The sequence below is a fragment of a genome, unplaced genomic scaffold, assembly GCF_019419815.1.
Source record: "Pyrus x bretschneideri cultivar Hongxiangsu unplaced genomic scaffold, Pyrus_bretschneideri_v1 Contig22, whole genome shotgun sequence".
Taxonomy (NCBI): Eukaryota; Viridiplantae; Streptophyta; class Magnoliopsida; order Rosales; family Rosaceae; genus Pyrus; species Pyrus x bretschneideri.
This window is the reverse complement of record NW_025999524.1, coordinates 1,057,309-1,069,240: the sequence shown is the minus strand read 5'-3', so window position 1 is coordinate 1,069,240 and position 11,932 is coordinate 1,057,309. Positions and strand designations below refer to the sequence as shown.

The 11,932-nt window shown below is 38.4% G+C and overlaps 2 protein-coding genes across 2 annotated transcripts; both read right to left on the bottom strand.

The window, feature by feature from the left end:
* Nucleotides 1–2,141: 2,141 nt before the first annotated feature.
* On the bottom strand, nt 2,142–8,581 carry LOC125477849 (phosphatidylinositol 3-kinase, root isoform-like). The gene is made up of 18 exons (XM_048585356.1): nt 8,266–8,581; nt 8,051–8,153; nt 7,869–7,965; nt 7,588–7,746; nt 7,265–7,474; nt 6,802–6,980; nt 6,302–6,449; nt 5,688–5,783; nt 5,064–5,199; nt 4,763–4,884; nt 4,345–4,539; nt 4,063–4,233; nt 3,840–3,977; nt 3,552–3,706; nt 3,315–3,458; nt 3,009–3,156; nt 2,736–2,918; nt 2,142–2,408 (listed from the first exon to the last, which is right to left on the bottom strand). Exons 1-17 carry the CDS (start codon nt 8,375–8,377, stop codon nt 2,781–2,783), a joined length of 2,451 nt encoding a protein of 816 aa, XP_048441313.1. The 5' UTR covers nt 8,378–8,581; the 3' UTR covers nt 2,142–2,408; nt 2,736–2,780.
* A 517-nt stretch (nt 8,582–9,098) lies between these two features.
* On the bottom strand, nt 9,099–11,647 carry LOC125477851 (1,4-dihydroxy-2-naphthoyl-CoA synthase, peroxisomal-like). The gene is made up of 9 exons (XM_048585358.1): nt 11,238–11,647; nt 11,015–11,137; nt 10,655–10,756; nt 10,509–10,547; nt 10,259–10,357; nt 10,042–10,089; nt 9,841–9,936; nt 9,558–9,680; nt 9,099–9,466 (listed from the first exon to the last, which is right to left on the bottom strand). Exons 1-9 carry the CDS (start codon nt 11,496–11,498, stop codon nt 9,350–9,352), a joined length of 1,008 nt encoding a protein of 335 aa, XP_048441315.1. The 5' UTR covers nt 11,499–11,647; the 3' UTR covers nt 9,099–9,349.
* Nucleotides 11,648–11,932: the final 285 nt, after the last annotated feature.

Below are 11,932 nucleotides of genomic sequence, written 5' to 3'. Positions count from 1 at the left end.
GTCAAATATTTGAAGTAAATGAATCATTTTAGATCATGCTAGAAGTAACCTCCCATAAACCTTTTTAAAGCTGCTAAATTCATATAATAAAAGCAGTCTCTATAAAATTTACATTAAGAATAGATAAAATAATATTTAATAAACAATTGATTGAATCACATTATTGCTAGTCATTGTGAGGCCAATCTCATCTCCTCCCCTTTTGTCACATCCCCGCCCAGACCCCCACCATATCCTGGGCTCGACTCAACTGTAGCACAATATTATCCGCTTTGAGCCTCAACCATGCCCTCACGGTTTTATTTATGGGAACTCACACGAGAACTTTCCAGTGGGTCACCCATCCTGGAATTGCTCTTGTGCGAACTCGCTTAACTTCGAAATTCCTACTGAACCCGAAGCCAGTGAACCCCCAAAAGGCCTCATGCTAGGTAGAGATGAGAATATACATATAAGGCTTACATGATCCACTCCCCTGGACGATGTGAGATGTTACAATCCACCCCCTTAGGGGTCCGACGTCCTCGTCGGCACACTTCCGCTCAGGGATTGGCTTTGATACCAAACTGTCATATCCCTACCCGGGCCCACACCACATCCCGGGCTCAACTCCACTGTAGCACAATATTGTCCGCTTTGGGCCCCGACCATGCCCTCAATGTTTTGTTTCTGGAAACTCACACGAGAACTTCCCAGTAGGTCACCCATCTTGGGATTGCTCTCGTGCGAACTCGCTTGACTTCGAAATTCCTACGAAACTCGAAGCCAATGAGCTCCCAAAAAGCCTCGTGCTAGGTAGAGATGAGAATATACATATAAGGCTTACATGATCCACTCCCCTGGGCGATGTGGGATGTTACATCTTTAGTGTAGATAATATCGTTTATTTAAAAAAAAAAAAAACAATCATTTGACAATTAATTTAATTACATTATTATTCTCGTGCGAAAGACCTTTTTTATAACCAACATTACATGCTTCTTAGGATGTTTTGAACGTGTTTAAAAATAGAGAAAATAATATTTAATAAACAACTGATTGAATCATATTATTGCTAACCCATTGTGAGGTTAAGCCTACCCCCTCCCCTTAGTGTAGATAATATCGTTTGTTACCCAAAAAAAAAAAAAAAAAATCAATCATTTGACAACTTATCTAGTCACATTATTATCTACGTGTGAAAGACTTTTTTTATAATCGGCATTACACACCTCTTAAGATGTTTTGGACATATTTAAAAATAGAGAAATTGAATCACATTATTGCTAGTCTATTGTAAGGTACTAATTATAAAAATAAAATTAAAAAAAAAAACAGCACCAAAAAATTAATTATTGAAAAAATACTGTTAAAATAACGAAAATGCCTTTGCCTTATTTGATGCATTATTTTGGGATGCCTTTGAATTTTTGTCTTGGGGACATTTTTGTCCAATTATTTTTGTTGAAGCTTGGTGGCACCAACGTGACTTACACGTATTAAATGTAAGAAGTAATATCTTATAAACTAATTAAAGCAGCTGAATTCACATAATAAAATCGGTCTCTATAGAATTTACATTAAGAATAGAGAAAATAATATTTCATAAACAATTGATTGAATCATATTATTGCTAGCCATTGTGAGGCTAAGCTCACCCTCTCCCCCTTAGTGTAGATAATATCGTTTGTTAAAAAAAAAATCATTTGACAATTAATTTAATCACATTATTATTTGCGTGTGAAGGATCTTTTTTATAACCAACATTATATGTTTCTTATAATGTTTTGCACGTGTTTAAAAATAGAGAAAATAATATTTAATAAACTGATCGAATCACATTATTGCTAGCCCATTGTAAGGCTAAGTCCACCCCCTCCCCTTAGTAAAGATAATATAGTTTGTTACATAAAAAAACAATCATTTGACAATTTATTTAATCACATTATTATCCACGTGTGAAAGACCATTTTTATATTATGTGGGTACCATCAACTTTGTCATTTGTTTATTATTTTCTCTCTTCCCTTCATTTTTTTATTCTTTACACATTAGACAAAAATTTTGGTGTCGCCCACTTTGTCAAAATAATTGGACCAAAATACCCCTCAGCCAAAAAAATTCAAAACCTACCCACAATCATATTTCAAATTATGCAAGGGTAAATCGGTAATTTGGCTTTAAAAAAAAATTATATGCTGCATTGTTCATCACACCTCCGGCTTTATATATAATAGATAAATCTATGCACAATAAGATAACTTTCATCCCATGCTCCCTGGACCAATCTACTGTTTCTTCAAACATATCATGCATATGCCCCTTTCATATCATTTAGCTCAGATTTGATAACGGCCTTATCTCATTGAGTGGATTTGGCTGTATGAATCCTAGAATGTCATTGCGCTCCATTTTGCTTAGATCTAAACCTGAAAAAATTGAATTGCAATAATTCAAGATCTGAATACAAATTCTATATGTATGTTATCCAATGAAAACTTAAAAAGTCTCAAATTTTCAAATTAATACTCTCTTTTACTTGTAATAAAGTTTTTTATTTTTTCACCAAACAAAAAGAAATAACAGACGTATACACGAAAAAGGGGTGCCATAAAGAGAGTAAAATCAACCGAAAACATGAACCAACTCCAGCATCGTTACAGAATTTTTCTGTACATAGTAAAGGTTTAGATAAGCTGAACTTTTATGCAGAAAATGCAAAGACTGCAAACAAAACGGACGGAAATAGAAATTACCTGTATCTTTCAAAGATGTAGATGACACCCAACCTGTTTCAGAGATCAGCGCCAGTATTGAGCCCACCGATGAATGGTCTCGACCATTTGAGGAAACAATGCGCTGACACTCTCATTGATTAAATCCTGGAAGAAATGTATGCAGGCTTCATCGTCCAAGTCCAACCGGAACTTCTCCTGGAGCTATACATGTCAAAAGACGTGCCGTCAAACAAAAAGACCAAATCGTTTTAGACGGAACAAACATTAGATTACAATCACAAAAGAAGTCACCTTGAGGATGCCTTTTTCAGGATCTGAAGCTATGTCAGGAATGTTGGAACCCGCCATTAGGTGAAACAGGTTCAAGATTAGGTTACTGGATTTCCTAATAATGTTGTATGCTTCGCAACAGTAGGATTTGAACCTTGTATAGTACTGGCTGCAGAAGGAATATAATTAATCAAACCCCGTGCATTCCTGTATGCTAACCTTGCACCCAGCATGATATGGATATCATGCCATAAGTCTAATGCAACCCTATCTAGCAAATGTGGCGAAATTAGAAGCATCACAGAGACAAAACTAATCATTAAGAACCTTTCAGCTCCACCCATAGCCTCAACCATTTCTTTGCAAAGCTTCATTGGAGGCGGAAATGGTTTTGGATCACGACCCAGAATGAAGCCAAAATCAACATGAAAAAGACGTCCATCGTCCACAAGGAGAAGGTTGTCAAGATGTCTACAGAGGACAAATTAATGCTTTAAAATTATGCATTTCAATACCGCATAAGCAGAACAGCAGTTGTGCAGATATATGCATCTTAATTGTCACCTGTCTCCTATGCCCAGTATATATGTGATAACAGAGTAGCCAGCACAGCTCTTTATAAATGTTTCCAGACAGGTAGCAGTAATACCAAATGGTCCATGCTCATCTGGATGAAATTTCTGCAGGTAGCTTGTAATGCTTCTGTGCTCTGAGAGAATCTGGAAAAGAGAACATTTTACCAATTGTACAAAACTTAACAGTTTCAAATCAAGGCAAAATGCTTCATAATTTTCACACAGCTTACAATCATTAGTAATCAAGATACAACAAAATAAGGTCATCAATTAATACCTGTGCTAATGAGCGGGATGGTATGAATTTTAGCATTCCTTCATCTTGCCCGGTCGCAAGAACTCGATAAGGAGTTAAATGCAGATCAAGATTTTCCAATTTCAGCAATCGATCCATGAGATATACCATTTGAACAACCTACAGGAAGCATAGATCCACTTAATCAGAGTTCTCATGTCTGTGCATGCGAACAGCCACAAGGGTGGTTGCATGAAATACTTACTAATTGGTCTTGGCGAAGATCATCCCCCTTCTTAAAGATAACTTTGCAACTTCCCCCACTTGCTGTTCGGAAAGTCAAACGCAAAGGATGCAGTGCACTTTTGAATATTGATGACTCAGATGGCACAATCCCAGTGATGAGGACTCCTGGGGCCAGTGGTGATCTTATTGGCTAGAGACGTCACAGAACAACCATGAAAGATACAATTGGTAAGGCTATAAGCAATTCATATTTTAATAGATAATAAGATCCGTAGACAAGGAACTTCAACCAAAGTATTACCTCTTCAAAATATGTAAGTTCACTAAGGAGACCAGAAAACAGTTGTCTAAGCTTTTCAATCTTCTTCTGGGTATTGCCACGTACATTTCTTACATCTCTCGTTATTGAACACAACTGTGCAGTTAATTCTGTCTGGCGCACCAAAGTTTGCCACAGTTTAAGTCCATCTTCATCTCCTTGCACACCAGCTGGCAACTATATAAAAACTTGGATACAGTTTATTTCCATTCTGGCTTCAGCCAATGAGAAACTAAGAAAGGCATTATCATATTAACCAAATAGATGGGTAATCCCAAAAGCTACATTTCATGGTTGGAGAATCTACATAAATGTTTATGCTGTTCTGGGGATCCAGATTCATACCCAAGCAAAACACACAAAACAAACGACCCCATAACGTTAGTTGATAAACTCTCACCTTCATCATATTCTCTTCCAGGATTTCGTAGGTACAGTAAAACCGTTTGGCATATGCTGGATCATGGAGTTCTACAGCAACATACCAGCGTAGAAAGCTAGCCAACTCAATGTTTCTTAACGCTGTCAGATCAAAAGTATAATCAGGATGCCATAAAAACCTATACTTCTGATACTGTGAAGAACTGAAGTGTAGCCTTGCACATCCATGCACACATCCCAAAGAAAAACATTAGACATAGCATGAGGGTAAGTGCATGTGCATGACAGCATACATACATGAAGAGTATCTGATCACATACCACGTTGCACAAGGAAATGAGAAAGACGAGATTTATCAGAACGCTCAAATCGAAGAGCCTGAACCAGTTGAAGTAAGTAACACTGGAGCTCTTCATCATCAGCTCTTTCAAGAACACTGACAGCATATGCACGAACCTGGCAGGAGGTATTAAAGTTGGGCATTGGTCAGTTTCAAATTAAATGTGTAGAAGACTGAAGATACTAAATAAATCAATGATGGAGAGCAATATGTATCACTGCATAACACACTTTTCATCTCCCAGATCAACAGAGTTATTCTATTTAAGACATCGTATCCCATTGGACATTGCTCAGGATGACAAAGAAAGCATGGACTTTTTAGGTTGTACTTATACTGCACATGCAAGGTGCAATTCCCTCTTTTCTTCATGATCCTATATTCAGCCTAATCAGTCATCAGCTACCATGGGCTTGGAAGGAGCACAACGGCAGAAACAATTGATATGGTTAACTTCAAGTCATGCTGATTAGGATATGAAACTTGATTTTAACAGGAGTACGAGGTAAAAAAAATAAAAAATAAAAAATAAATCCTCCAGGTAACAGTTATAAGACGATAAAGAACAGGTGCTAGCAGCTCAAAATGTTACAGACATGCCCACCTCTTCACTTTCAAAAACAGGAGATAGCAGCTCTAATGCGTCGCAGACATCAATCATGTCCCATTTGGCCATCAGTTCTAATGCTTGTTTTGCTTCCTGCAACAAAATGAATATGGAATTCTTGAAAATCAAATCTATTTTTTATTCCTTAGTGATAAAGACAACATAAACGAGAAAGAGCAAGCCAAGTACATGAATGAGAGATAGCATTCCAATACAAAATATGTTACTTTACTTGTCAACTATTGATCTCAGCAACAGATCTGCATAAAAGTAATTTCTCATGTAAAAAAGAAATAAACGATTGATATTTTGGTACAACACTATGCATATTGTCAAAAGTGCAATAATCCTAATTGGGACATGGATAGTCACATATGAAGGTAATAGCTGGCCTGCAGCTTACTAGTGATGAATCGGAGTTGGACCGAAGTCCTAAGATCAGCTACACAAGCTACCTTTATATATAAGAAATAGAATAAGCTGGAAATAAGAAGTATTAAAAACAATTTTATTACAGGAGTTAAATAAAACTGCAGAGCGGTAGTAATATGGCACATGAACTAATGGCTAAAGGGGAAAATGATGAGAAGGAAGAAGAAAGAAATGCAGACCTGAATATCACTCCATTCAACACATCTGAGGAACTTTGTGAGGGCCCTCTTTTCTGACATCAATGAGAAACGAAATTTCCAGAGGAGCTGCCTTTCATCGCCAGTCAAAGTCCTCGTTGGTGGGTATTTCAGAATCCTGTGTATTGACCTACAGGAAAAGGCAAACAATTATACATCTCCAGCTTACTTAACAAAAAAAATCAATCAAAAGAATATATAGCAGTGATGTTGAAACTAAAGAATATGGCAAAATGAGAAGACTGGTCCATCTATAATACGACACTAACAAAATCCAATGATAATTAATTCAACCATTACACAACAACTGATCCCAAGTGAGAACCATCTGCATATATATAATTGGTACCATTAAAGTAGAACACAGTTCCTGCCAATTAATCAGCAATACATGAGTTTGTATGAACGTAATTGTGACAATTAAAATTTATGAAAACACTGTTAACCAACATATGAACCTTTAGAGTAAATTTTGAACTTACTTTCTTTCATTGGAGCTTGGTCTGAGATCCCTGTCAATGATACCACGGGTTAAACTCCTTGCGAGTTTTAGTTGCTTGTGCTCTGATGGATTCATCTTTCCCACTTCTGGGTCCCAGACCGTGACAATTTCATTTGTTGAAGCTATTGGGGACGGTAACAAGAAATTTGCCCCCGATTCCTAGATTCCAATAAATAAAGGTTAGTGCTAGGGAAACTCATCATCCACGGCAAATAACAACTAAAAGCTAGTTACTTATTTCAAGACGTGATAACAATAAGTATTGAGTTCCAGAGTAAACGAAGAGTTTAAATAGCAACATAAGCTAACATTCCATATAAGCATGCATTTGTCTATAGAAAAATAGCACCAACTAAATTTCAAAATCTAACCAAATAGTTATAGTTAAATATCAGCCAATAGGTAACTTTGATAACTTCAGATTAGTTGCAGACTGGGGTTACCTGGAAAGCAACACGATGTTCGAAACTACAGAAATCGACAACCAGGTATAAATGCAAACTTCCATTTTTAGAGCTTTCCCGTTCCTTTATTCTCTCCATAGCTTTAAAAGCCAGGCGGTCCAGCCAATCAACACATTGGATCTGCCCCCTCTCATACCTATTCACAAGCTTCTCCAAGCGTTCCAACTCCCCGCGCTCATGCCTGGGGACCTATAAAAAAATTAAATGAGGGATACATAAACAAAGCTAAACCGATTAAGAAAAATCAAGGAACAACGCTAAGGCCCATATCTGTAACTGCTTAAAAAGAAACAATCAGAAACCTTTCCAGGAGTAGAAGTAGGAAACGACCCGTCTGCTACTTTTCCCTTCCAAAGCCTCAGCTTTTGCTTCCCTGTTTTGAGTTGCTTTTTGCTATTAAAAAGAAGAATTGTAGCACCACCAACCAACCCTTCATCCTTCCCACACGAAACATCCCAAACCTATATTTCCAACGAGTAAAAAGATTATGGATACCATCGTGAACTACTAGTTAATAGCTTAATATACAAGGGATTACAGAAAACCGAATTGTTTAAGATGTGAAGTGAAACAGCAAACATACTGTTAGAGCAAGTTGTGAGTGACCGGTTAAGTCTCGGTATTTGGTACTCAGAGTAACGAGTTCGTTCCAACAATATAATGGTCCTGAAGATTCCAACCTAGCAGAAGATACAAAATTTCAAAACCTATAATAACAGGATTGATGCAATTGAAGTCGGAAAAAACCAGCGAAGGGGAAAAAACCTTGTCCTGGTGGGAAGCCCAAACGGAGCACCATCAATGTACAATGCACACTCCACATACAGCTCTGAATTTCTCTCTTCTGTTGCGAAAGCGGGATCAACATCTGCAGTGCATAAAAAAAAAAAAAAAAAAAAAGAAAAACTGAATTGAAGAACGTTGACTGAGTAAAAATATTTTATCGGGAACCAAACAGAAAATTGAGTGAGAAAATGTACCGGAGCTAGGGGACTTGGAGGGAGGCAAGGCTCCTTCTAGCAGTTCGATCCGGAAGGTTACTGGGAGGTTGATGTCGCAGGACAAGAAGAAGCGGAACTCGTTCCCGCTCATGGCTTCTACAGTTTTAGGAGCTGTGTTTTCTCATAATTTAGGGTTTTCTGGTAGCGAATTGGGGGGTGGGGAAGTCGAATTGGAGTTCGGTCGAGGACGTGATTCCGAAGCAGAGTTTTCTGAATCGAGGTGGAGTGGGAGCAATGCGAACTCGGGGGAGTTTGCTTGAGCAGGCGGAGGAAGGTTGCCACGTCAGCTTGAAGCGGGAGGAGTTTTGGGTCGTTACTTTACTGGGCTTTCTTGAAGCTATAAACCCAGTAAGATTCACTCCGAAGTTCATTTTTTTTCTTTTTCCTTCTTATTTTGCGAGAACAAAGTTTTTTTTTGTTTATTATTATTTGTATTTATTTGATAAGGTTCATTATTTTCATCTAAGAATATACAAGGGAAAATAATAAAATAGTGAAAAATAAAAAAGGCTTTTGAGTGGGAAAAGTGTTGTACAATGCTTCTAAAAAAGATATCATATACACTTCTCGATATGCATTTTGTCACTTTGTGTCTTTGAAAGTTTGATTTATGTTCTCCATTTCTCCTCCTTTATTTTCATTTTCGTCAATAACCACACATTAGAAATTAGAAAGTTAAAAATTTCCTTTCAACCAAAATATAGTAGTTAAATGTTTACGTGGGTTAGGCTAGCTAACACTCGAATTTGAATTACCCAAAAATGCAACTAGAAGAGTAGTTTAAACTACCGCTAGAAAATGCACAACCGAACTTCCAAAGATGCAATTGGAAGAGTAGAAATCTCACTATGAGCAAGAGTTTTGAACAAATTACTTTTCTGGAGTCTGAAAAAACCAGTCAAACTATTAACTCAAAACAATGGCAGCAGGGCATTATTTGAACTCCTCTCCACCAACGTCGGAGCTTCAAAACCAAAGCATTTATCCGAAAAGGGGGGAAAGGGAGGAAAAGCAAACGAACAAGTGGCCAAGGGGTCCAAGTCTGCTGGGAAACTGCTCAGCATTAAGGTCTCCTGGGAAACTTTGAGAAATCCGGACGCCTGTGTTGCATATAAGCCGTCTTCCCTTCATTCCCTTCCTCAGTGCCATAGAATAAGAGTGTGGCATCTCCAGCAAGTTGCTGCATTGGAAACATTGGCAAGGTAGTTAGCACACGGATATATGAATAAGAGTGCGGAATCTCTAGAAATACACATGATAACTGAAAGTACCTGTAGTCCAGCATGACCGTCGTCAACCGCATTAAGAGCAGATTTCAGCACCCGAAGTGCAGTTGGGCTGTTTCTTAGCATTTCTCGACACCATTTAACCGTTTCTTGCTCTAAACTCTCCAGCTGGATAACAGTATAAAACAGTGAAGATGCTATCTTCTGCAAACTTTGAGTGCAATAAGGCTCATTTTTGAGGAAAAAGTCATTTGTACTCAATTTATACTACATAAGATAGGACATACACCATACGATGAGATCTGTGTCGCATTGGGAGTAAACTTACTGGTACAACATTGTTAACAAGTCCCATTTTCTCAGCTTCAGCAGCTGTGTAAAACCTTGCCATAAACCACATTTCTCGTGCTTTTTTAGGCCCGACCTGATTAACCAAAGCCATTCATTAAAGGTAGTCCGCCACATACCAAGTGAGAGTAATTTGAAACAAGTATTTGCATAACATAAATCAACTTGAATCGATTCTTACCAAACGGGACATGATTGAACTCCCATAACCAGCATCAAAGCTTCCAACCTGTCAAATTTACAAGTTGTGAGGTTTCTGTATGTTAGCATGCTGCTCTCACCCATTCTTTAGATTGAAGATGAAACGAAAAGCAAGTTTGTAAGTTTCATTAGTTTAGCATCCCAACCAAAATTAAAACTTTGTGACTAACCAGAATAAAGGTATATGATACGAGTACCTTAGGACCAGTCTGACCAAAAATAGCATTGTCTGCTGCAATGGTTAGATCACAGACCATGTGTAATACATGTCCACCCCCAACTGCATAACCAGCCACCTGATAAACCATTTAACATTGACAACAGATCATGCATTCACTAATTTGGGGTGGAGGCAAAGTTTTCGAGAACCAGCGAAGTCTAAGTTTCACTGCTTTCCAACTGTCCAACAACAAAGGCCTAATGCAAAATAGGTTAACAAGAGCATACCATGGCTATTACTGGCTTTGGAAGACGTCGAATCTGGACCTGAATTATATAACAGCAAGAACAATTATTCATTCACTGCCCAGTATTAACATATAAAATGTTACAGAATCATACAAAAATAAAAATAAAAATATTAATATATATACCTGCAAATCCAAAACATTAAGACGACCAAAATCTTCATAATCAGAATATCCATCTTTGCCTCTCAAAGCCTGATCACCACCACTGCAGAATGCCTTGGTTCCCTGAAAACATCAAATTGCCAATAAAACAGAGTAAAGCTGACATCTTTGCACCATATTACTAGCTAGTTGTCTTGTTCCCGGGGGGAGGGAAATCGTTGGGATCAAACAGCATCAGGATGCATAGGCATGATTGCTTTCCACCATTGCAGCCGGTAGAAAGCCTTTAAATTTGCTGCAGATTAGTAAATTTCATTTCCTGTCTTTCTCAGAACTCAATTAGAAGTCAGAGAACTAAAAGAGGGTAAGTTAAGGAGGTACCTTCCCGGTAAGAATGACGACGCCTACGGAGCCGTCGTCCCTGGCATCGTTAAACGCGCGAATGAGCTCCTTAACAGTCTGCGGCCGAAACGCGTTTCTTCTCTCCGGCCTATTAATCGTAATCTACAGAAAGCGCGAGATTTAGACACATCAAATCTCATTATCTCCAAATTGGACTCAGTAATTAGGACTCATTAATCAAAACCAACCTGAGGAGCCTGACCTTTGCAATGGCTTCGCCGGCTGATTTCTCGTAAATGATGTCGGTGAATTCTTCGCCAGACTCGTCGCGAGCATTTTTCCAAACAACTTGGTGAGTCGAGACCTCGCCGTGGGTGCGGTGGTAGCTGTCGTTCATGGAGGCGTTGGATAGAGAAACTGCGGGGGAGATGGGAGATAGATGGGCCGGACTGAGGTGGTTGGCGATGGAGACCACCCTCCTACTCGCGGTGGTCATGAGGTCCTTCTCTGAGCTCTCTGCCATTGAAGGAAAACCGGAAAAATGGCCAAAGCTTTGGAATTTGGATTTGGGAGGTTAAGGATGAGATATTTGGATGGGATAAGATAAGGCGCGAACAGCGAGACGGTGCGTTTCGTCAAAGTTCCTCCTGCGGCGTCGTTTTTGGCGCCAAGCCCTAGAGGTAAAACTGCCATTGCAATTCGCAAGCATGGTGCGCGCATCCAGAATTTCAGATTACAGAAATGAAATCAGAATCCAGGGAAAGGACGAAAACGGTGCGGTTTCAAACTTCTTGTGATAAATTTCTTTGTATTTCATATGATTTATGAAATTGTAAGTATGCACGGATGGGATTTCATGCTTTAATCTGCTGTTATAAATGGTAATTAATTTTCTTATTTTGCACTAATTAATCTACTTATTGTGCCATCTGTAGTATGTATCTTAAAGACTGATCT